The sequence below is a fragment of the Cylas formicarius genome, unplaced genomic scaffold, assembly GCF_029955315.1.
Source record: "Cylas formicarius isolate icCylForm1 unplaced genomic scaffold, icCylForm1.1 PGA_scaffold_4__25_contigs__length_36172078, whole genome shotgun sequence".
Classification (NCBI taxonomy): Eukaryota; Metazoa; Arthropoda; class Insecta; order Coleoptera; family Brentidae; genus Cylas; species Cylas formicarius.
The window spans coordinates 27,854,680-27,879,378 of record NW_026844334.1 but is presented as its reverse complement, the minus strand read 5'-3'; the positions used below and the strand labels follow the sequence as shown (position 1 = coordinate 27,879,378).

The window sequence follows — 24,699 nt, the reverse complement described above, 5'->3', positions numbered from 1 at the left end:
TTCAATATAATAAATATGTCACGGTAATGATGTACCGACCGAGCTTGATGTGATTTAAAGTTTACTTGAGATGAACTATAAACAAAAGTGAGACACGGGATTCGATAAATTCTAGATACAGAGGGAATTGCGAAATACCGACGGTAATTCGAAAACAAAGTTAAACATATAGACTGGGGATGAATGTAACCCGAAACTTAAAGGCAACCACAAGGTTGCGATATCGTCGTAATTAGATATCTTGGCGGCTTTAAGTTTAAGTTTAAGGCCCTTACCTTGTGTTTGAACAGGTTAATTAAGTTTCGTTTGGTAACGGGAGGTTTTGATTCGGATAGATATGGCATGTACCCCCACGCGAACCGAACTCGCTTTATATAATTAGGAGCGTTTTTATGGCATATTATGCTTCTGTGGGAATTAATTAAGTGCGAGGCAAATATGCACTACAGTCGGATATACGGAGCTAACGAGAATAACTGACAATCGAGGTGACACCAACGATGAAGGGGTCAAAGTATAGAGAGTATCCGAATAATGGAAAGGAAGTAATTGTCTTCCAAATTGTTTTCTGTTTAATATTGTCTGCTGTATCTGTATAAGGAAAGAAGTGGAGCGCTCTCAGAATAAGTGTCGATAACTCCAAAAATGTTTAACGGCATTTTAACAAAACTGGAGTCCTTAAACATGAATTTTCCTAGACTATTAATAGCGATTTCGATTGCTTCCGTTCCTACAGGATAGCTTGTTCTGACATTAACATTAATTAGAAAAAAATTCAACGATACTCTACGCACTCAACTAAATATTAAATATAAAGTAGAATTTTGTGAAACACCTCCACTTCACGGGTTGTATTACCCCGAATTCACTTTACTATAAAATATTGAAAAATGAAAATAAAATTTGTTATTTATCTATACCTATTACTTACAATAACTTACAATAACGTCAAAGGCGCAAAAAATTACTCAGTAGCTGACATTACTGTGTTTTGATATTACTATTTTTCAGTATAATTTTATTTATTTATTTATTAAAAATTGGGTATAAGCGACAAACGAAAACTAATCAATTGCTGAAGACCAACTAATTTTATTAATTATTGAACTGTTTAAGTTCGATTATTCGATTTCTTCCAGGCACTGGATTACGACGAAAGCATACAACACACAATTTTAACACCGTAAACAGTAAAAAAAATAGATTATTTAATAAACGGTAGGTAATCAAAAGAGTTTGACAAGCATGAAATAACGAGACGAAAGATGCGTAGCGTTCAGACAGAAATGAAAACAAAATTTGTTTTTTTTTCCTTTTTTAATTGTTTCATTCATTTTTTAAATGGTTTTCCACATTTTATTACCTAACTGCGTCAGTACTAAAAATAAGTGATACTGCTAAATATTTGAAATTGGATAAGGACATCAAAACGTAGTAATGTCAGCTAAGGGGTCCCTTTCGAAGAAAATTATAAGAAAAGTAATAAACATAAATAATAGAGATTATTTTAATCTAAAATATCATTCGGAATAATCGGGCATTAATAATAACCCCCAAAGTGGAGATGTTTCCCTTTTTTTTTATTGTTAAGTTCTTTTATCTGGACTATTAACAAATCTTCTGGGTCCCTCCTACTTTGGTTGTTTGTTTTCTGTCGGCTTCTTTAGAGCTTAACTGAAACTGACTCGAATTCTCCTCTGTACCAGCATATATATTGCTTGAGGGGGTGCGTCCCCTCCTTTAGCTCCGCTCCTCTGTTCTGAACAAAAGGACGATTGGAGAAACGTCAGCAAGTTCGTAGAAGGAATCCAGAAGTTTTGTAAATAGTATTGTATTATACTGTGGAAATTCGTTTATTCGTATTTTAAGCTAGGATAGATGAGGTGCTAGAGAGATTGAGACGCGGGTTTAACAGGGTTGTTGAAATTTTATTTCACTATCTATTGACTAAAAAGTCATAACTTGGCATCTATTTTTTTTTTGGAATTTTTTTTTATGCGATTATGTCATAAAACGCTACCTGCTGGCGATCGATTAATAGGAAAAGCTCTTTTCAACGACTGCAAGATCGAGTCGTTCATCTCATTTGGTTATAAAACATCAACGAAATGATCTGATGTATGTATTCATAATTGTGTCATCCTAAAGCAGGAAAGGCCTTTAATAAATCGACAATTGCATGCTGTGAATGTAGTATTTCACCCTGTTCCACGTAAACTATATCATACAAAGAAACATATTTTTGAATGTTAGTAATAACGTCGATATCTCTTTTAGTTAAAAACGCCCACGATCCACTTTGGCAAATTGCGCTAAAACGCTATCGTATCGTATTTTGTGCGGCGACAAGAATTGCACGAAGTAAAAGAAACTTCGGAGAACAATAAAACTTGTCATTCCTGTTACGGGCGACGTTTAAGCCGTTTGGAAGTTAATTTCTTTATAAGTACGCCATAATTCCCGCCTCCTTTGTGTTTCGGTCGGACAGCGGAAAATGAAATTGCGGCCAAATAAACAGCGAAGTTTTCATGGCAAACGTAAAGATTCCAACCTTATGGAAGAATAATATGGCGTCCGTGTTTCGATTTAATTGTCTTTTGATTGCAGCAGTGTTGGCAAATTGCTAATATTTTGGTATTTTACAATTGGAATAAAACTCTACTGAATTTATACAATTGATAATATTAAATCTTTTTCTTAACTAACAATGCCCACATTTTTGGTAAGTTTGCATGTAGCATGCAGTCGCTAACACAAGTCAGGTTTGTTTTTAAGCATCACTAGCAATCCGCATCTACTGAAAGGATCTATCAAGATCAACAGTTGTCTTTTTATTCTTCCATTATCTAGGTGATTGTGAAATTGTGATTGATATAAAGTCGGAAGCTATATGTTAATATCATTTTGCCATATTTATTTTTTAATTCGAAACTTTTTCTTTTATCTTGTGCTTATTGAAACTATTAAATTTCAGCTACATATACACATACAATACTCAGCTGCAAATTCGTTATAAAAAAAACTAAAAACAAATCATGCAAACGTGGGTCCAGGAATACTTAAGTTTTAAGATATGGGGTGTTAAATATTTACAAAAAAAAGATTTTGTTGGAATTTGGCAATTTCATTTCTAATGATAAAAGATTATTTTTGTTTCAACTAGATTAATTGAACCATCCCGAATAATATAAGACATTGCCCTTTTTTATTTACTTTAAGGAAGCCACAAAAAAACTTTTTGACTTTTTGGTTTATTTTCCTATCTTGTCTCGTTTTTCTTTGGTTTTTTATTGCAGGTTAATTAAAGCTTAATTGCAGGTATGGAACCTATGACGTAGGTTTTTCGCACAACCGTTTTGTTTTCTTTAATATTGAACTCCATATTTGTATCATGGAAACTAAGCATTTACGTTTATATGAACTTTTTCCTATTGTTTGGATGACAAAATCTCCTCAATATCGAAACACCCTGCCTACAGTGATATTGCTAATTTGAAGGGTTTTTTGATTATCGTTAACAATTTTATGGTGAACCAGTTTTTTTCTATTGTGTTCTGAAAATGAGTGACATCAATGTGGCACAACGGTGCGCTATCATTATTAGAATTTTTATTTTGTTAAAAGTCTTTTCGGTCGTTTAATGCATTTTCAGATAATAGAAAGCCTATTGAAGATCAACCACAAAGCCGAAGACCTTCATCTAATAAAATCATATAGCTACTAGAGATATAAAGGCCCTGGCAATGTCGATAATATGAAGCAACTATAAAAGAAATTTTGAAGAGGTGAATTGAACATGCGCATGCGCGAGATTTTAAAGCCTCATTGGCCTCTGACAAAACATCAATAGGCTTGGATGCGGCAGCATTTTCTAAAACTATGCCTAGATCTCGTTAAATATTCCCGGAAAATGAGTTGTGTGTGGAAATTGTTTTTCAGAAAGAAAATGATGCAAACTGTATATTAGTGGGTGAAATGTGAATCTAATATATCGAGAGAATCCAGGACCATGTACTTTCAGATCGGTTGACAGTTGAGTTGAACTTGACTCACACCACCGCTCATGAGAATTGGGGATGATGAAAATCAGCTCAAAAATTATTCCAAAAAACCTTTCGCTAAACCAAAATCAGTGAAAGTTGCCATGACATTTTGGATTCGATTGAAATTTACCTCTATTCTTCGAAACTTGTTATTACTGGCGTCTCGGGTGTTTGTGTGACCCAGAGACTAAGGCCAGAACATGGGGTGGCACACTTCAACGTCTCTAAAGCAAAAAATAGAATGATGAGAAAGTCGAACATGCTGATTTCCCTTTTCATATCCACGAAATCATAAAGAATTTCTACTTCAAGGTCCAACGGTCAATCGACACCTTTACGAAGAGGTTTTTCAAAAACTCCAAAAATGGGTCATTCCGGTGAGAGCAAACATCAAGTGTTATCGCGCAATAAACTAGTTTTTGGCAAGAAAAAATAATAATGTGCTCCTCGGCCCCAATTATTGGCCTGACTTGAGTCCTCGTGCCTTTTTTCTCTTCTCGAAGTTGAGAATTCATAGCAAAAAATTTTTCAACTCCATGAAAAGCAGTAAGTCGTTCTCTATGAGGTTATATCATTGATTAGGTGTTCCGTTTACTTTCTATAACTCTTGCATAACTCAGCTCTCCGCATGCAATAATGGTAATGCCTGCCAAGGGTTTTAATAGTGACATTTAATAATTTGCCTTTTTTTCAAATTAGAAATTAGAAAAAAACGTTCCATATTGCTATACATTTCTACAACTACAAGGCTGAATGCAAATAATAATTTTCTTTTAATTAGATCAGCTGTTCACATTTGACAGAAAGTTCCGTCTGCCTTAGAAATTACCTTCAGGGCATAGCGAAACATCCACCCCCATTCCCCTAGTCAGAATGGAAATTTACAACAGGAAAAATTGTGCACGTAACAAGGTCAACAAGAGCCGCCCTCCGCACCAAAAATTCCGACCGCTTTTCGGCAAGAATTCGGCACAGTAATAAATAACATCAACCCCTTGGCTTTAGTCCTCGCCAACCCCTTGACAGCCGGCGCTTAAAAACAGGGGGAGGAACGGAAAAAGCGCAACAAATCAAAATTGTTTATTATCTTCAAGAAAAATTCGCTCACTTACCTGGCGGCACGCAACAGCACCACAGCACCTTCGAAGTCCCCACGGCGTAGTTTCCTTTGGATATTCCTCATCGCTTCCGCTCTGGAATTAAATTAGAAAAATAAAAACAAAATCGCAAAACTTAAATAACAATCAACGTGCGAATGATTTGGGGTTTTAAAGGGCGTGCTTGATTACGCCTTACTAAATAAAGGCATAAAGAACTTAGCGAAACTATATTGATAAACATTTTTTCTGGAGAGAACAAGTAAAATATGTTACAAATAAAATCCGGAAATTAATCTACACATTTTATTAACTTAGGAACATTGTAACTTCTTCAACAATAAACCTGCATACCAAACATCAGCCGAATCAACAATGAATTATGGAATAGTGATAACTTAAAAAACTAGAAGTGTCAGAAATAGTTAATAAAAGCAATATTATTCAAATCCTCAAGAGCGTGTATTCAAAGACTGCGACTTACTAACGATAAATCAGGGGTTGTAATGGGTGTTTTTTTTTATATATAGAACTTTAAGTTGGCATTACTGTTCAAGATGGCGACCGATTTAACAGCTGTCAAGTGATTTATTCTCAGTTTGGTTTGGCAATTCATTATGAATAGACTCACGCCTGAACAACGCTTGCAATAGTGCAATTTTATTTCGAAAATAATGGTTCTATGCGGAATACGTATCACGCACTACGTCCATTTTATCGTCGACAAAATCGTCCATCAGAGCAGTTAATTCGATTAACCATGGAACGTTTTCGCACCACGTTTGCTCTTATTGATAATTCGCATCCCCAGAGACGCCGTACGGTGCGTACAGAAGAAGCTATTGCTGCTGTAGAGCGCAGCATTGAGGAAGAACCGAATGAGTCCATCCGCCATCGAGCACAGGAATTGGATCTGTGTCCATCCACTTTATGGAAGATTTTGCTTAAGGATCTTGGCTTACGTGCTTACAAAATCCAACTCGTGCAAGAATTGAAGCCAAACGACCATCAAGTAAGGCATAGATTTGTCGAATGGGCCCAAAACGAGATTGCCTTTGTTCCCGATTTTCATAAGCGATTTTTTTTTAGCGATGAAGCGCACTTCTGGTTGAATGGCTACGTCAACAAACAAAACTGTCGCATTTGGAGCGAAGCTAATCCTCAAGTGTAACACCATTACATCCAGAAAAACTGACTGTTTGGTGCGCTTTATGGGCTGGTGGAATCATTGGTCCGTATTTATTCAAAAACGATGAGGGCCAGAACGTTACAGTCAATGGTGATCGGTATAGAGCTGTGATTACTATCTCTTTCATTCCTGAATTGAATAACCATGATGTTCAGATGTGGTTTCAACAAGACGGCGCAACATGTCACACAGCTCGTGCCACAATCGATTTATTGAAAGACACGTTTGGTGACCGCCTAATTTCACGTTTTGAACCGGTGAATTGGCCCCCAAGATCTTGTGATTTAAAACCGCTAGACTACTTTCTGTGGAGCTATGTAAAGTCATTGGTCTATGCGGATAAGCCACAAACGCTTGACCATTTGGAAGACAACATTCGCCGTGTTATTGCCGATATACTGTCACAAATTTTGGAAAAAGTCATCGAAAATTGGACGTCCAGATTGGACTACATTCGCGCCAGCCCTGGCGGTCATATGCCAAAAATCATATTAAAAATGTAATGCTACAAGCTTATCTTTCAGATAAATAAAATTCTCATTCGAATAATCCATCGTTGTTTTATTGCAACTTAAAGTTCTATACATCGAAAAAAAACACCCTATATTAGAGCAACTTCGCTGGATACCGCCCTTTGTTATTTTCTTAAATGTAATCTTTTCATTGAAATATTAAGAAATTAAGACTCTTTATTATTATTATTATTATTATTATTATTATTATTATTATTATTATTATTATTATTATTATTATTATTATTATTATTATTGTTATCAGATAGTGAAGCTGTTAGGTTTTTGTTAACATCTTTTCAGAAAACAAAACAGTCATAGACTTAACATGCGAAATACACAAAATAATAATATCGTTCTCCAGAGTCTCAGCCTTAGCCAGACCACATGTAGCGTTTTAGAGTAGTATTTTTAAGTTTTAACGACAAATATCAGACATGAAATAATATGTTGTTGTTATTAAAATACAATTCATTAAAATAACAAAATGAAATTAAAAAAAAAAGGTACAACATTATAATTAAATTGTGAAATTTGGAATTATTACAAATTGCGATAGTTAATAGCCTCATCAAAGTCAATGCGATAATTGCGCTTGAATTTGGCAAATCAAACCGTCGATGTTTTTAAAATAACTGTTCGCATTTATAAGTACTGAGAAACGCACAAGTGAATCTAACACACAGCACCGCGTCATCAAATTTATATTTTAGGGGTAAATTTTCTTGAATCTGAATCAACTCCGGTTACAAGTGTATTGGAGCATTTTGTACATGACTTTTTTGTGGGAGTAGCAAGAAAATTGAAACAGTCCTTCATGTTTTTGCAATCGCAAAATTTCTTCGAAAGTTGTTTCGACAGTAACTTGAGTTCTTCCGCATAAGTGAATAATACAATGAAGGACCATCAAATCATCTTTTTGCACATTTAATTCAGTTGCATTTTCATTCAAAATTCCGATGGAATCTTTATGTAAACCGACTATAGAATTTTGACTATTAGCAAGCCAAAACTTTTGAACTGCATTAAAAATGTCCGCTCCTGTAGTTGTTCCTTTCACCGGCTGTAAAGCAAGAAATTCTTTAGAAACGGTGAACACTATATCAATACCTCGAACACACCAATTGACTTGTTTCAGACAAATCGGTGCTCTCGTCTAATGCTATGAAAAATGATTCAAAACTAACTATACGGTCAGTCAATGTTGTTTTTATATCATTAGCCATAATTTTTATACGTCGGACAACAGTTCGTCTTGACAAACACTGCAAACATCTAATATACACTCCTTGATAAATTCTCCTTCCGTTTTAATGACTGTAAATTTTGAAGTAACTATCAAACTAGTCTTCATAATTATCCTGTTGTATTCTTTGTTTGGAAACCATGTGCTGATGTTTTTCCGAATTTGCGATAAGCCTCTGCAATTTGGATTTTCCTGTCAGTGATTACAGCGCAGGATGCTTAGTTTAGCCTCCTTATATTGAATTCTTTCATCACAGAAATGTGGTAAGATAATGGTCTACCCAAAACTTATTCTACGTAGCATTGATATTAACAAAATGTGACATATTTACCTCAAAGGGATTTGGAAACTCTGGCATTAAGCACTTAGATCACATATCGGAGATTTTAATGTGATATTTGATAGACAGTGAAAGAAAATTTTAAGAAATGAACATGGCAAAAATACACTTGCATTAGCTCACGAAACGAAAATGAAAGAATTGTAAAATTTTAAATGCCTTTCGTCGAAAATAAAGTCTGAAATTAGGAACTCTTATAAAAGCCATCCACTGAAAAATTGAATACGAAATTATACGAAAAAATATCCCAAACAATTTTGGCCGTTTATTAAAAACAAAAGAGAAATATCAGGTGTACCCAGTTATATGAACCTTAATGGCACTGAGTTATATACTCGGCAGATATACTCAACTCTGTTTTCGAAAGTCACTTTCTAACAGAAGTTCTCTCAACAATTTCAATGGCATTAGTAATTTACGCCATTGCGAAAATATAAACATAAAGATGTTCTCGGAATATGACGTCGAAAAATCTCTTAAAGTAATTTAAATGGGTCCAGATTTAAGTTCAGCATTCCTTATACATTACTGTCGTTTTCTTCTGGCTAAACGGCTTGTAAAACTGTTTAACCCGTGTCTAAGGAACCAAGCCGTTCCTGGTATATGGAAAATGTCTAAAATTATTTCCGCAGATCGCAAATCAAAAACTATGGGGCTACTTCCCTTAACTGCAATTTCTGTAAAGTTTTAGAATCTCTCCAACAGGACAAAATATTTGATGTTGCTAAAAACCAAATAGTCTCCCAACAACATGGAAGATCCACCAATGTGAGGCTATCGATGAAGGTTCTCAAGTGGACGTGATTTTCCAAAAGCGTTTAGCGCGAGTTGGCAGATATGCATTTTATGTATGGTTTGGGTGATGGCAGTGCACCGAAGCTAGGGCAGTATTTCAAGAGCGCTTCCCCAAAAGAGTCATACCAGATACGCGAACATATTCAAATGTATATCATATATAGAAGGTTGCGTGAAACACTTGCTGTGAGGACAAATAATCATTTAATCGTATCATTAATCGTATTGTAAGAACTAATGAAATTGAAAAAGCAGTGTTAAATACTATTGATGCAATCCTGAACTCAGTTGAAAAGTTGGAAATAATCCGATTATTTCGCAAGTCCTGGTTTGGAAAATTGTGCACGATTTTCTATTGTACCCATACTCAACTAGTCCAAGCGTCACTTCCCAAAGATTTTCCCTTGCGTATTAATTTTTGTCAATGTTTTTTGGGACAACATTGCGCATCATCATTTGTTTGACCAAGAACTACTATTTACAGATGAAGCTAACTTTAATAGAAATGCAATCAGAAATTTCCACAATAACCATATTTAGGCCGATGAAAACCCCCATGCAGTTGCAGAATTTAAACAACAAGAACATTTTTCGTTAAATATTTGAGCTGCAAATGTTGGAAATTACTTAATTGGACCCTTTTTCCTGCCAGAGAGGCTAAATAACCATAATTATCGTCGGTTTTTAGAAGAAGACTTGCCAATATTGCTAGAAGAAGTCCCATATTTAATTAGAAACAGAATGTGAGTCATGCAAGACGACGCAGCTACCATTACTGACATTACTGTTGCAGTAAAAGAATATATAAATTACACATTTAACAACCAACGGGTAGGTCGCGGCGGGCCTACCTCCAGATTTAAATAGTTTAGACTTTTTCTTATGGGGGCATCTTAAAGGTCTGGTTTATCGCATCCTAGTTAACATTGTAGAAGACCTGAAGGATCATATGAGAGCTCCCTACCATTTAATAAAAAAAAAACTGGGGGTATACTTCAAAGAGTGTGAGGCAACATGCGGAAAAGAGCTGAAGTGTGTATCCTTCAACGAGGAGGACACTTTCAACAAGTTATCTAGCTTCTATGTTCTACTTCTACTCTTCAGGTGAAATTTCGTACGCCCGCCACTGGTGCATTTTTAAAAAAATTGTGGTACTCTAAATAATTCCTCTTGTTACATAGTACATGTGCGCCAAATGTCATTAAAATATCTAAAGTGGTATTACATGTATTAAAAAAATATATTTTGTTGCTTTTTACAAAACATCTGGATTAATTCTGCGTCGGTTTTTGCTTAGTCGAAATTGCTGACGTTTCCCCAATCATCCTGTTGGCTTCTTCAGAGCTTGACTGAAACTATATTTTGTTTTTGAAAACTTTACCACCCTGTATCTCAAAAGTTAAAACGTTTACGAAATATGTGAAGTTTCTTTTTAAATGAACCCAAAAATCTCCCCCTAAATTATTGACATTCAATTAGAAAACACCCTGCATAATTATTTTTTCTTAAGAAGACATAAAACTACCCCCATAATTAAATATCTAAAAATTCGTTATATTTATTTCGCAATCTCAAAAAAATCTGACGTCCCAGATATTCAATCAGGCCATTGAAGAGCCAGTGAGGAGAGCTCCAAAAAAAAAATCTTGAATCCGTCGGGAAGATAGAAAACTACCCCCAACAATGAGATACCATAAAATTCGTTTTTTTATTTCGTAATCTCAAAAAAATTTGACGTCCCAGACTATTCAAGCGCCACTTAAGAGAGCTTTAAAATTATGTAATACTGAACCGCTTTTAATCGACCGGGAAGATATAAAACTACCCCCAATAATGAGATACTATAAAATCTGTTTTATTTATTTCCGAATCTGACTTTATCCCAGGTATTGAATTAGACTATCGAAGAGTCGCTTGGAAGAGCTTCAAAATGATGTATTACTCTGAAACCGTTCAGAAGATACAAAACTACCCCCAACAATTCGTTGAAGTTATTTCAAAATCTCAAAAAAATCTGACGTCCCAGATATTGAATAACACCATTGAAGAACCATTTAGGAGAGGTTCAAAATAATGTATTGCTCCTTAAAACCGTCGGGAAATTATAAAACTACCCCTAATCATAAAAAGCAATAAAATTCGTTTTATTTATTTCGCAATCTCAAAAAAATCATACATTGTCCCAGATATTGAATTAGATCATCGGGGAGCCACTTAGAAGAGCTTCAAAATGATATATTGCTCGACCACCTCGAAACCGTCGGGAAGATATAAAACTTCTCCCAATAATGAGATGCCCTAAAATTCGTTTTAAAATGGTTGTCATATTTAAAATGTTAAGTTGCATACACTGTACATTATATCATTTTTTATTGCTATGGTTCATTTTAAGTATATTTTGAAAAAGTGTATATACCTCTCTTTTGGTTTTTGAATTATTTGAAACAAAAAAAGTACAACTATTGTGATAACTATTGCTCCTAATCCAGAAAAAGATTCAATTTTTTTTTCTATAAATGCGACACACTGTTACTTTAAACGGCATCAAATACAGAATTTAGTGCCCTATCGAATATTAGCGTTCGCTATACTGGAAATGATGTGGGTAAATTTCGAGTCAAAAACCGAATCTCTACCACCGCACTTTTGTAGGACAGTATAAAATATAAAGTTCCGATTAATTTTTGGTTAGTTCACTGTGAAACAAGAGAGCAAAGATACGAACCGAAAAGAAAGCAAAAACAAAAGGTGATTCTTTCGTCAGTAGATCATTCATTCCTTCTCCTTCACATGCTCTTCTACTCCTTCCTTTCTTCTTCCGGATATCTTCCATTTACGAAACAGATCTGCACGTACTTCCTAAACGGTTCTAAAAACCGTTTAAACTTAACATCATTTTGAAGCTCTCCGAAGTGGCTCCTGAATGATTTAATTTAATATCTGGGACAACGTCAATTTTCTTTGAGATTCCGAAAAAAATAAAACGAATTTTAGGGGTAGTTTTATATCTTCCCGACGGTTTCAAGGTAATTGAATAATACATCATTTTGAAGCTCTCCTGAGTGGCTTTTGAATAGTCGCTTTTCAATAGTCTAATTGAATATCTGGGACAACGCCAGATTTTTTTGAGATTCCGAAATAAATATTACGAACTTATTTCATTATTGAGGGTAGTTTTATATCGTCCCGAGGTTTTCAAGGTGGTTCAGCAATACATCATTTTGAAGCCCTCCTAAGTGGCCCTCTAATGGTGTCCAATTTTTTCGAGATTGCGAAATAGTAATTAAATTAATTTATTTTTTTGGGGTGATGCGAGGGAAAAGTGGTAATATTCTGTATAGCAACATTGAATATGGTTTGTGGGGAGTTCCCTTACAATATCTTCGTGCTTACTTACACGGCATGTCCACAGGAATATGTTTTTTTTAATTAAGATAAGTAACGAATTGGTTCACTGTAATAGTTGCAAATCCGAATCCAAATCCAAATCTAACTTCAGCCACATGCCATCTCGAATAGATTTCTAGGTTCTTCAACAAAAAATTATACAGAATATAGTCTCTTGGATTTGGAAAGGATGTAAAATCCTTTGCATAAATACTAGGTGAGTTTCGTGAGTTTCAACAGTACCAGTCGTTTCCTTCAACAAAAACAACATGCAAAAACAATGACATAATTTACTTCAATTCTACAGAAGAAAATTCTTTGCGTATACTAATAAAAATTCCAAACAAATGTAGGACTTTCAAAACTAAGTTCTTCCCTATAGAGCCTCGATGTTGGAAGTTGTAAAAGTTGTTTAGAAATGCACAGGTGTCCGGCAGACTACCAGGGGATTGGAGATCGAAATAGCGTAATCACGACACGTACAAGGAAAAAATGCTGAGTTAGTTTGGCCGGCATTTAAAAGGGAAACCGCAAAAAAAGGTGTTGCCCGTTTCCATTTATTCTTCACGAGGGGAATAATTAATCGGGAAATTTAATATATTTGAAGGCAAAATAGATTTACAAACGGGACTGCCGAAAAATTATTACCATTACATGCTTACCCGTTAACTAGATTTTATAAAAAATGTATGCAGCACCCTTTCGAATAAAACTCTATGAATTAATTAGGTGTACGCATGCAATTTTAAATTAAAAGCTTGCATGCTTCGGCAAAAGTAAACTTTTCCTTTGCTTTTTCCCACTTTTCGCACACTTGAAATTCGCTACATACATTAGTAACTCTATTTCGGAAGCAGGTTGACCTCTGTCGGTCCATTTTAATAAATTGAAACTCGAAGCGGCTCTGCTTGCCGAACTTTTTTTTTTTGGATAAACAAAACAAATCGTATACAAGTAATGCATTCCTAATCACCATTTGGTTTTGTTATCTTTAACAGTTTAGTCTGCTGGTGGCTAAGTTTCACCATAAGTACAAAAAGTAAGTTCAAACTTTAGAGGTCGAGGGTCCAAATATAAATTTTGCAAATAATTTGGTCACAACATTAGGTTCCAATTGTGTGGGCAACTTAATTTTTCAATTTTCACTGAAAAATAGACGAGGCATTGATAATCTAATTGTAAGCAATATTGATAGTTAAATCTCATTTGAGCAAGAAAGCGTTGTAAATTTTATGTGACTTTTCTTGCATTAGAGAATGTGAAAAATCAGCAAGTATACATTTCAGTTAATTTTTATGCTTCACATGACCAACCGTTAGCAGCGCCCATAGCAACGTTGGTTAAGTCTTATTTTAGAACCATTATTTTTTATGTGAAAGAAAGGAAATACGATTTTATGTATCCATATTTATTAATTTATTTTAAAAAATATACCTAACAGGCATTAAGCCCAACTAACAGATAAGCTGCAGTACAAAGTAGTATCATAGTTACTTAATCCAAAATCTAACCTAACACGAGCATTAACTCTAATAAAAGACAAGAGATAACGTTTTTACTTTTCTAATACATTGTGAAAAAAAGTCTCTGGTCGAGCATTGTGTTTGGAGACCATTAAGAAAATAGGTCAAAATTTTAAACTGTTTGTTCTTGGCGTGGGGAGAAAAATTGTGTTACTATATCTTAAGCCTAGAAAATGTGGTTTATATAATTTATTAGCGCAATCAGAAACGTTCGATAATTTTAACTAAAGCTATTAAATAGTGGTAATCATAACTATCACTTAGAGGCCCATTACCAAATGTATTTATTAATATTGCATGCGAAAAGTTTTGTGGGGGATATTTCCAATTTAGAAAATACATATTTTAAAAACTTGCGCTGATTGTTTTGCAAGCTTTTAATATGACCGTTGTACTCAGGAGGCAAAACTACTGATAGATACCCTAACTTTGATCTAATGTATGAGTAATATAATACTTTTATTACTTCTGTATTGTCAAAGCATCTAATGTGATATACGATAAATTCATAGCTTGTTGAGGCATCTACTAGCACCTTATTAATGACAAGAGAAATAAAAGATAGTTTCGAGTTGAATGTTACTCAAAAGTCACAAAATGTTAGAACGGAAGAGAGTTCTGTCATATTTAACAGCTACACCCTTGCTGGTAAAAGATACTGCAACTTCAGTGCAACTATTTTACGTCATCAAAATGGGCCCTGAGGAACGCCTGAGGAAGCAACGGATAGACTTGCTGGGCGCGGTTAGACAAGTATGACGAAAACAAATTAACAAGCGATTCAGAAAGTCAAAAAGTACGAAGCTTGTGGACCAAAATTTTGTCATCTAATGGATCAAGTGCTTTTTTCTACTTCCGCCCGTAAAATACCTAATAACGGGTGAATCTAGCGTGCAGAAAGCGTCACTTTACCACTTCGGACATTTCCGGGATTTTACCGCACGGAATCGGATGTTTTCGGAGATATTTCCCACGCTTTGAATTTTGGCGTTTGTCAATTCTGACAGTCATGTAGGCCAATGTTTGTTTTGCGAAAATGTACCCAAAAACTAACGGTCGTAGAAAAAGTATAGTATGCAACACGTTCGGTAAACTTTTTAACTCAGTCGTTTATTAAACACTCGCTCCGCCCGTATCAAATAAACTCTTGAGTCAAATGCCGTTTACCGCACTCGTTGCATAATATACTATTATAATATCAAGATATAAGACGTCCAATTGAAAACCTTCATCGATAGCCTTAGAGATATACTCAACATAAGTTAAATTGGTAAAGATAGATCTCCGTTTAAAAAATCCATGTTGTTGAGGAACTATTTGGTTCTTAACAACATGGAATATTTTGTCATGTAAGAGGTCTTCTAAAACTTTATAGAAATTGCAGATAATGGAAACAGACCTACAGTTTGAGATTTGAGATTACTAGTCTGTTTGTCTATGGGAATAATTTCAAAGATTTTCCATGCACCAGGAATGACTTGGTCTCTCACACATAGATTAAAAAGTAAGCAAACGATTTAACCAAAATCCACTGTAAATTTAGGTTTAGTTAATTTGAGAAGTTTTTCCACCCCATATTCGGAGAAATTTTTTGTTTATATTTTCTGATGACTGTGCAAAACTAAGTCCAAAAGAGTTGAGTATGTACACCAGTATCATTAAAATTCATATAACTGGATACAGCTGAGTTTTGTGTTTTGTTTTTAATCAAGGACCAAAAGTTTTTAGGATCTTTTTTAGCGGCATATTCAATTTTCAATAGTTTTTATACGAGTCCCTGGTTTCAGATTTTATGATTCGCCGCATACTTTTAAAATTTTGTAATTCTTGAACCTTGAACTTTTTGTGACATCCGGATTTATTTCTTATATTTAATTAATTATATTATATTTGAATTAAGCCCGGGAGGATACTTTTTATTAACTGACTTTCCAAAACGAGGAACACATATGTTAATTTCATACAGTTTGTCATAAAATAGAGAACACGCACACTCACGATCCTATTCTTGGGAAAGAAATGACGAATCCAAGTTTAAAAACATATCGTACATGTGAACAAATTTAGCTATTTTAAAATTAAAATTATTACCAGCGACACAGGAAAGTTGTGTTTTTTATTTATGGGATGAGGAAATTCAAGTGACAAATGAATTGCAGAATGATCATCTTGCTGGACCAACCCATTCATCGCACGTTCTACCAAACCCTTGATAATGTTATGCAAGATTAAGTTCAAAATTTTATTGCTTCTATTTCCGACCAATTACTTATTCTGTGAGAGGTTGATAACAGTGCAGGAAGCTGCTAAGCAATCTAACACATTGATTTTCGGTACCAGTGTCTAGGAAATAGGAGTGTGCAGATATGTTGAAATCGAGCAAAATACATAAATTCTCGCCATACAAAATCACTAAAGATAGAATATAATCAAAAAGCTTTTGCTAAAGTGACTTTATTCGCAGCTGGAGACACGTGAATTACCAAAATTGAAAGTGTGAAACACTAAAACTCGCCCTCATCACCCGAGGTTCACCTGTGTCAATATTTATCTTACATGGAGTAAAGCGTTGGTCAATTGGTCAATAAGACTCCGCCACCTCTGCGTTTATTAGTAGCACTAAATATATACTACTCATTACACTCGGCAATTTCTTGCAATATCATAAGTTCGGGGAACAGCAGTAGACTCAAGCCGAATCTTTGTCAGGTTGGCAGATATTTATTTACTATTTAAACTACTAATTTATATACTTAAAAATTAAGACAACTTTCAAACTTGACAGGAAATAAAATACATTTTTAGTTAAAAAAACCTATTGCTAGAAAAAATCACCTTCTCATTCCGGACACACATAGTGCTGAAATTAAAGACTTAGACCAAAAGAAAGTTAAAATCATTTAAGATCATTAATGACAATAAATATTTTTATAACCTTATTTATAATCTTACGATCGATAGATAAAAATAAAACAAAGTTTGTATTCTGTGACAGACTTTGGCTCTTTATTAGTTAGTCTTTTCACGTAACATTTTTTATTTGTTTATTTTGTATAACATTTTTATTTTTACAATTTTTAAAAATAATTAGACATATTGATGAGTATAGGCAATGGTAGCTTTCCTTTGTTATATTGGTTTTAGTGAATAAATGTCTATTCTACTCTACTCTACTCTACTCCTCTCAAGTGTGCGTTGTGTAAATATTTTGGACGTCTGGTGATGTGAACGAAGTATTACAAGCTTTAAAGGTTAACGATATTTGGTTTTTATTCAGGAGTTGAGCTTCTTCATTTGTTGTATATGCAAACAATTCCATTTTTAGTTTTATAGCATCACAATTCGCTGTGTAATTACTGTGGAATGAAAGAGAACCTCGTCGGTGACCAGTGCATTTCTAAAAACCAAGTTTTGAACCGTGAATTCTTGGGCTTATGAATCTATAGTTATCAAAGTATTGACTTCTTCTTTTTAAGGGGTGTAGTAAACATGCATTCCTTGAATAGATAACTGGATGCGAATATTTCGTTGAGAAATAAAATAAACTTAAATAAGATGCTTTTTATAAAACTTCTGGAGTCCTCTTACGTCGGTTTTGTTGACTGGAACTAGCTAACGTTTCGCCACACAACCTATTGGATTCTTCAGAGCTCGGATGACTGGTGACAGGTAGAGACCTGAGTCATGGTTAAGATTCTTATGTTGCTTATAAATTTCTATAAGATTAGTCAAGCTCTGATGAAGCGAACAGGATGATTGGGAAACGTTAGGTAGTTGGACTCAACAAAAACAGATTGTTGGCGACTGTATTGATAAGAATTCTTGTTCTGCTTTTAGTCAGAACCAACATCTACCGAACCCTTGCAGAGTATTAACGCGCCGGAGGTTTGGTTGTGTTTCCTAGTTATGGTTAGAAACCTTAAGTCCTTAAGTTAAACTCAAACTTTTTTTAATGTTTGTTTTTTAAATTCATATTAATGGATAAACACTCAATCTATCAAGTTTATTGTTGGTTAAGTTAACTGCTACTAAAAGCAGAGGTAAACTTCAATTCCTAGAATACTTTTTACAAAACTTCTGGATTCCTCCTGCGTCGGTTTTTGCTGAATCGGAATTGCTGACGTTTCGCCAATCATCCTGTGGGCTTCATCAGAGCTTGACTGAAACTGGCTCGCATCTTAATTTGTACCTGATTATATCTTGTTTCAGGGGGGGGGCGGAGCTAAATGAGGGGCATAAACACCGTCTCGGATGACTGATTCCTAAATTGGTGACAGGTAGAGACCTGAGTTGCGGTTAAGATTGTTGGGTTGTTTATAGATTTCTATACGGAGTTTTCGTTGGTAGTAGAACTGATTACATGCCAGAATTTTAGTTTTATCGGATAAAATTGTATGTCCGGTTTCATGAGTGTGTTCGGCAATTTCGACTCAGGATAAACCGACGCAGGAGGAATCCAGAAGTCTTCTAGTCTTCTAAAAAGTATTACAGTAGCCTGTGGAAGTTTCTTTGGAAAATTCAATTCCTAGACTTCACATTTTAGAGCATTTAATTCTATAGTAATAAGGTTTTTAGTGATCTAAATATAAAGTGTCAAAAAAAAGATCACCGTTACTCTTTTCCGACTTATTTTATTTAAAAAAAATTGTAAAAAATATTTTTGGAGACATAAATTTCACACTGGCGGGTAAACCTGTTACTACAACAATGGCCACCCAACAACAAATATTACTTGCGCTAAAATCTTATACCACTGGTTCCAAATTTTTCAGCACAGATAAAAATGCCTTCTTATTATTACAAAATAACATATTATTGTGGCTATTATCTTCAATTAAAGACATTTATTTAGTTCTTCGCTACTTAGCCTTATTGGCGTAGAAAATGTTTTTGTGTAACAATCTAATTAATTTTGTTAATTTCTTTTAAATATGTCGTTCTTCATAGTGTTCTTCTTTTAGAAAACCGTACCTGCGTCACTACTGAAAATATAAAACTAGGATTCTCCATTAAGGGGAGCAAAGATTTGAAATTATCGAGAGGCGAAAAAGCTGAACTTTACTACTAAATTGGAAAACAAAAAAATAAATGTTTGTTGATGGTATTATTTCATTATTGATTGAAAAATCAGATTTTAGATGATATTTAAGCGCTTGAGTCAAGAAATGATCGAAAACTGACAAGTAAAAATTTCAAAACCCTAAATTGAAGTAAATATTTTTGTGAAATTTGTTCTCCACACATTTTTCAATTATCGCCTGCAATGTTAAATTTTTATGGAATCAAAATGGCGATTCTTGGAACTTCAGTTTAAATAATCAAATTTTTTCTATTTGCGAAATTTCTGGATTCCTCCTGCGTCCGTTGTTGAACCCAGCAGTTTTGTAAATAGTATGTGTGAAAGTTTCATTGAAAATTCAAATGTTTTTCTTATCTAAAATCAAGATGATGAATCCCTAAATAAATCTGTAGTATCTTAAGTATATATAGCCTAAAACTAAGGATATCTTAGGATTTTATTAATTAATTAATTTATTAATACTCATATCTAAAAAAATGCGCTTTAATGTAGGTTGGTTAAGATATCTGAGTAGACATTTTGGTGGTCTCGACACTCCTAACAGAAATTAATTTACCAAAAGTATAGAAAAGTAAATTAAACAGTTGAAGAGAAACAAATACCACGACTCACTTTTGATCATCTATGGGGGTATCGGAAGCAGCGTCAAACGGAACTACGTCGGTGGGAAATTCAGTTACCGTTTCCAGGACGCAGGATAATTGAGGACCAACTTCGTCCCACTTCCCATCCAAATTTAGTTCTTCCGCAACTCGTTGATTAGCTGAAGAAGAAACACGATGCGATTAGCAATTACCACGGAATATTTTATTTGTCCTGGCAATTTTAATTTTATTTGGATTATGGTTTGTCAAAAAATCTAGATCAACCCTATTAACGGAGAACAAAACCGTTGAATTTGCTGCTCCGTGCAAAACATGCTAAGATGCAGCTTAATCTTATGCAAACACTCAAAATGGTGCTTACCGCATCCGAATGCGGCAAACAATCGGGAAAGGATGCGGGCATTACATAACTTGAGGTCGGAGTTTCGGATAATGCAGCCTTGGGTGCTTCGAAAACTACTTGAACTAATAAAACGTCGCTAAACAAGGAAATTTACTTGTGGATTGTTGTTAGATAGACAGGACGGTTTACAGGTCTCTAAGTTTGTAGTTTTAAAGATCGTGCCTAAATACGCAAGCTTGAATCTCAGGATCATGCAATTTGGAAAAGTTTTCGAGCTTGCGTCTGCGTTGTTGAATCTTGGTTTTTGAAATAGATAGGAACCTCAGGATAGTCAACAGAAATTTATTTCATAACTTGAAATCAATAGCAACGTAGTAATATCAAATCACAGCATCCTAATAAATGATTCAGAGCACCAAAAATTCATGTGTTCATACAAATTTTCTTTTTGTGTAAGTTTAGTATTAACATACGAATTAAGGGCCAAAAAATTGATATTAAGATTTTTTTACGTTGGCAAAAATGGCTGGATTTGGTGTAAAATAAGAACCAATAACAAAAATTTAGTCTTCCAATTGAAATTCTAATGCAGTCATTATTGGACACACAGCGCAATATTTGCAAAATACAGTTGCGAATCTCTAACATGGAATAAATACAATAAATCCAAAGAAACATGCTCAGACAAGTCGATTATTATGTTAAATCGCGCTCTTTTTGATATAAGAAAATGTTATGCTGCGTATCTCAAATTTGAGGTATGATGTAATCGCCTATTTTTAAAACAGCCACTCCATTTTAATTAGACAAAATAATTCACCTTAATAGTCTTTCTTCAATAAACGTTCAAAATACCAATTTTATAATTGACAATATCTAAAACTGAGGTGAATGTCATTCACCTCCTCAATATTAATCTTAACACTTTTGTTTCTCAAAAACCTTCGTAAGAAAAAGTGCATGGGCGTTAACTCCGGGATCCTGTAAAATATCATACATAAAACTTTCTCATATCATAAACAGCCCAAATTAAAACCACTAATGGACGTTTCCAAGCACATTTCCCAAAAAAAAAATTGAATTACTGAATTTGTTGTATTAAACCAAGTTTAAATAAGTTCCCATTGTCAAAGTTTCAAATAGCATATACCTCGAACCAAAACTGCCAACTAATAACTAATAACTTCTACCGTTTGCTAAGTTCAATCGTCAGAAGAAAATGGCCTCTGTTAGTCTAGGCTAGTTATGGTGAAACATAATATTATTTGTCTGGCAAATTGGAATGAAACGTCTTATAAAATTTTTTATTCATAACGATATTTTAATCAGAGGAAAAGCTAATTAAAAGGATAACTCAATGAAAGGACCAATTTGGAAACCTGAAATTTAATACCATTGTCACACCACTTTTGGTTCACTTAAAATAAGTTGTTGGTCTTCAAAACCATCTTAAATTCGTAAATTGTCTGTCAAAAAGATTGAATTATACGAAAGGGCATCAATTCCCAATAAAGCAGTCATTAGAATTTACTGCGGGTGTTTCAATAATCTTTCTTTTTGCAATAATATATTTCTTTTCTATATCTCCACTAAAAAAGTTATTAGAATTTACTGTGTATTTCACTAATTTTCTTTATACAATCATAAGATACAATTACAAGATAGTAGAAATACGGTCTTGCTCAAGCAGATGGCGGTAAAAAATAGAGAAAATATATTTTTAGAAATCCATATCACGTCATAATCAATGTCGTCAATTTCAGAACAAAAAAGCTTAGACAAAACTTTCTGATTTTATCCAGAAAATATCGTTGTTTTTCTCCGGCCCGAAATGCACTTTATCTCAGTTAGCAGAGGCGCACGCAGAAAAAAGAAAACTTGATGCTTAAATCCGTTCGTGTCGAGGGTATTACGGATTTCCCTCATTCGTGGACCGTTATAAGGCTCTTTGCGGATCAGCCTCGCATATCCCAATCAATATTTTGGAAAAGTTATTCGCCACGACGTTATATTAAACTACACATTTTGTGTCGACCGAATCGCCCCTTGGAAAAGTTTCTGACAGTTATAATACCCCGTATAAGGTTATGAGGCTATTAGACTTCGATATTTGATAATATTAATATCCCAAGCAAGAAGAGAGACGACGATACATTTATTCGTTGTAGTTGTTCATTTGCAACATTTGGTTTATGTGATACTGTTTTTTTAACTCGTCCACAAAAGTTTTATTGTTAATAAAAAAAATTGCTTTAAATTTGTACATATATTTTTTTGTATTTGGTGAAAACGCGATGTTTTGATTGCACAAATTATAGTACGGCAGTACCCAAAACGCACCAATAATTAGATTCAGTGAGTGTATACTAAGCTCATGCATGAATCCGAAAAGAAAAAGTTAATGAAAAGAGCAGTTGCGCAGTTACGTCACGTATAGTGACGTAATCAAAAATGATCCGTATGTCTTAGCTAAAAAAAATTGACCTTGACTTGGCTTTTGACAAGGATTCCAAACTGATAAACAAAATTCCTGTGTCAATTTACTACATTCAGTTATGAACTAGATAAAGATGTCATGCTATGAACTAACTGCACCTTTGCTCAGACTAAATTTATAATTTTATTACGATTTATGAAAATCGAGCAGTCAAAGCAAATGCAATTTCCTCAAAAGGTAAGCAAAGGAGGATAAGCTGACCTCAAAGTTGTTAGTAGTTAACAATTAAGGTATTGGGAAAACTTGTTTTGCAATTAGGAATAACAATTTGGTCAGTTCATGTTAATTCATATAATAATATTAATAAGCGAAAAACGGTTATATTTAGATTAACGATACCGAAATTAATTAGTTAAATAACTAGTCTAACTCTGAGTCTACGTTGAACCTCCGAGTTGGAGCGCAGCGCTGGGAAGCAATTGCAACCAACGACGGCGGTCTGTAGAACTAAATCAGAACAGTTCATCAACTGATCGCGAGAGGCTTAACCAAATTGTTACATTATAAGATTTAATAAAGCAAGGTTTATGTTATAACTTGACAATAGTAACATAATTGTATTTCTGATTATTTATTGTGATGGTTTGCAGTATCTGCATGGGTCTGGTGCACTTTAGTAATACAGAATTTAAAAAAACTTAACGACAAAAGTTGTTTTCGAATTTAACTTAAAAATATTATATATACAAGTATGACTATGTTCGCGAACAAGTTATAACTTTTTTATTTTATATAGAATACTGCTTGTATATTACGAACTTTTTTAATCCCCGAAACGTTTTTAACATGTTTTGTATATAACAATTTAAACATTTCTGGCATATTTTGAATATAAGAATGGAAGAACTGTCAAAACTGACATTTGCGGGCCTAAACATGTCTATTAATTTCTAACACCGAAAACCTTTGTTATATATACTAAAGAACGAAAGAAATGGCTCCTACCACATTCTTCGTCGACAATTTTTTATAAACTTATAGCTACTAACACATAAGTTTTTAAATTTTTTTCATGTCTAAAAATGGAACAAACTTTATCGTTTCCTGAAAAATATCCATATGGAGAAAAACCTACAAGAAATAGTGTATTAAATGAACAATAATTTTTTTTATAATTAATTATAATATTATAAATATATAAAATTATATATTTTAATAGAAAATATCATTTTTACAATGAAAAAATGTTTTTCTGTTAATATTTAGAAACCTTTTTCAAATACCTTTCATACTTTCTATTTTATTTCTGAACATATTAATACAAACCATAATGGGAAAATCAACCTCATATACAAAGGCATACACAAGAAACGGAAGGAAATATGTCTAAAAAGTTCCGAAGAATTCAAAAATATATTTCATATACAGGGTATTCCATATAAAATAAGAAAGTTGCTACTTGTACACGAAAATACACCTTTACATATAATAATTTAATATTTTTTAAGTATAAATGATTCCTTTTGATAATTTCACCAGATTATGAGAAAAGGTATCCTATAATCAACCTTATAGAATGGTAAGCAAAAAATCATTAAGCCAAAACTTACACTGGCGAGCAAAAAATCTAGGTCACTCAAGAAATTTTAAATAATTTGGAATCGTCGATCTAGTAGGCTTTCCTACAAAAACGGATGGAGATATTTGTAATCTGTTGTAGTTTCGACTTTTTATGAAATAACGTAAGTTCGACCTAATTAAAAATTCTTTCCAGTATAATGTTCATTTATTTCTATAAAACTTATGATTGTCTGGTGTATTTTAGATAGATGCTTATTTAACAGGCAATAATGCCTTTACGTCCTATCGTTCTGGCTAGAATTTTAGCATTAATACAAGATGGTCGAGGAAAACGGGAAACTGCAACAATTGTTAGTAGGAGTCTATGTGCTGTACAAACGCTATGACCAGGATCCGATCAAAAAAGGATCACCAACCAAAGTGATGATCGATTTTTGGCTTCGAAATCAATTTCAAGAGGTTAGAAATGTTAATGTTAGCGAATGTACTGTTAGAAGAAAGCCAATGGATTGTCTTGTCGA

At 33.9% G+C, this 24,699-nt stretch overlaps 1 protein-coding gene across 2 annotated transcripts in view; it reads right to left on the bottom strand.

The window, feature by feature from the left end:
- LOC132700724 (protein timeless homolog) overlaps positions 1–24,699 on the bottom strand; it is a 277,802-nt gene that overhangs the window by 231,163 nt on the left and 21,940 nt on the right. For both annotated transcript variants that reach the window (XM_060668230.1, XM_060668231.1), the window contains exons 8-9: positions 19,825–19,975; positions 5,156–5,236 (exon numbers count right to left, since the gene is read on the bottom strand). In XM_060668230.1, coding sequence (XP_060524213.1) covers positions 5,156–5,236; positions 19,825–19,975 — 232 coding nt within the window. The remainder of the gene's footprint in view (positions 1–5,155; positions 5,237–19,824; positions 19,976–24,699) is intronic.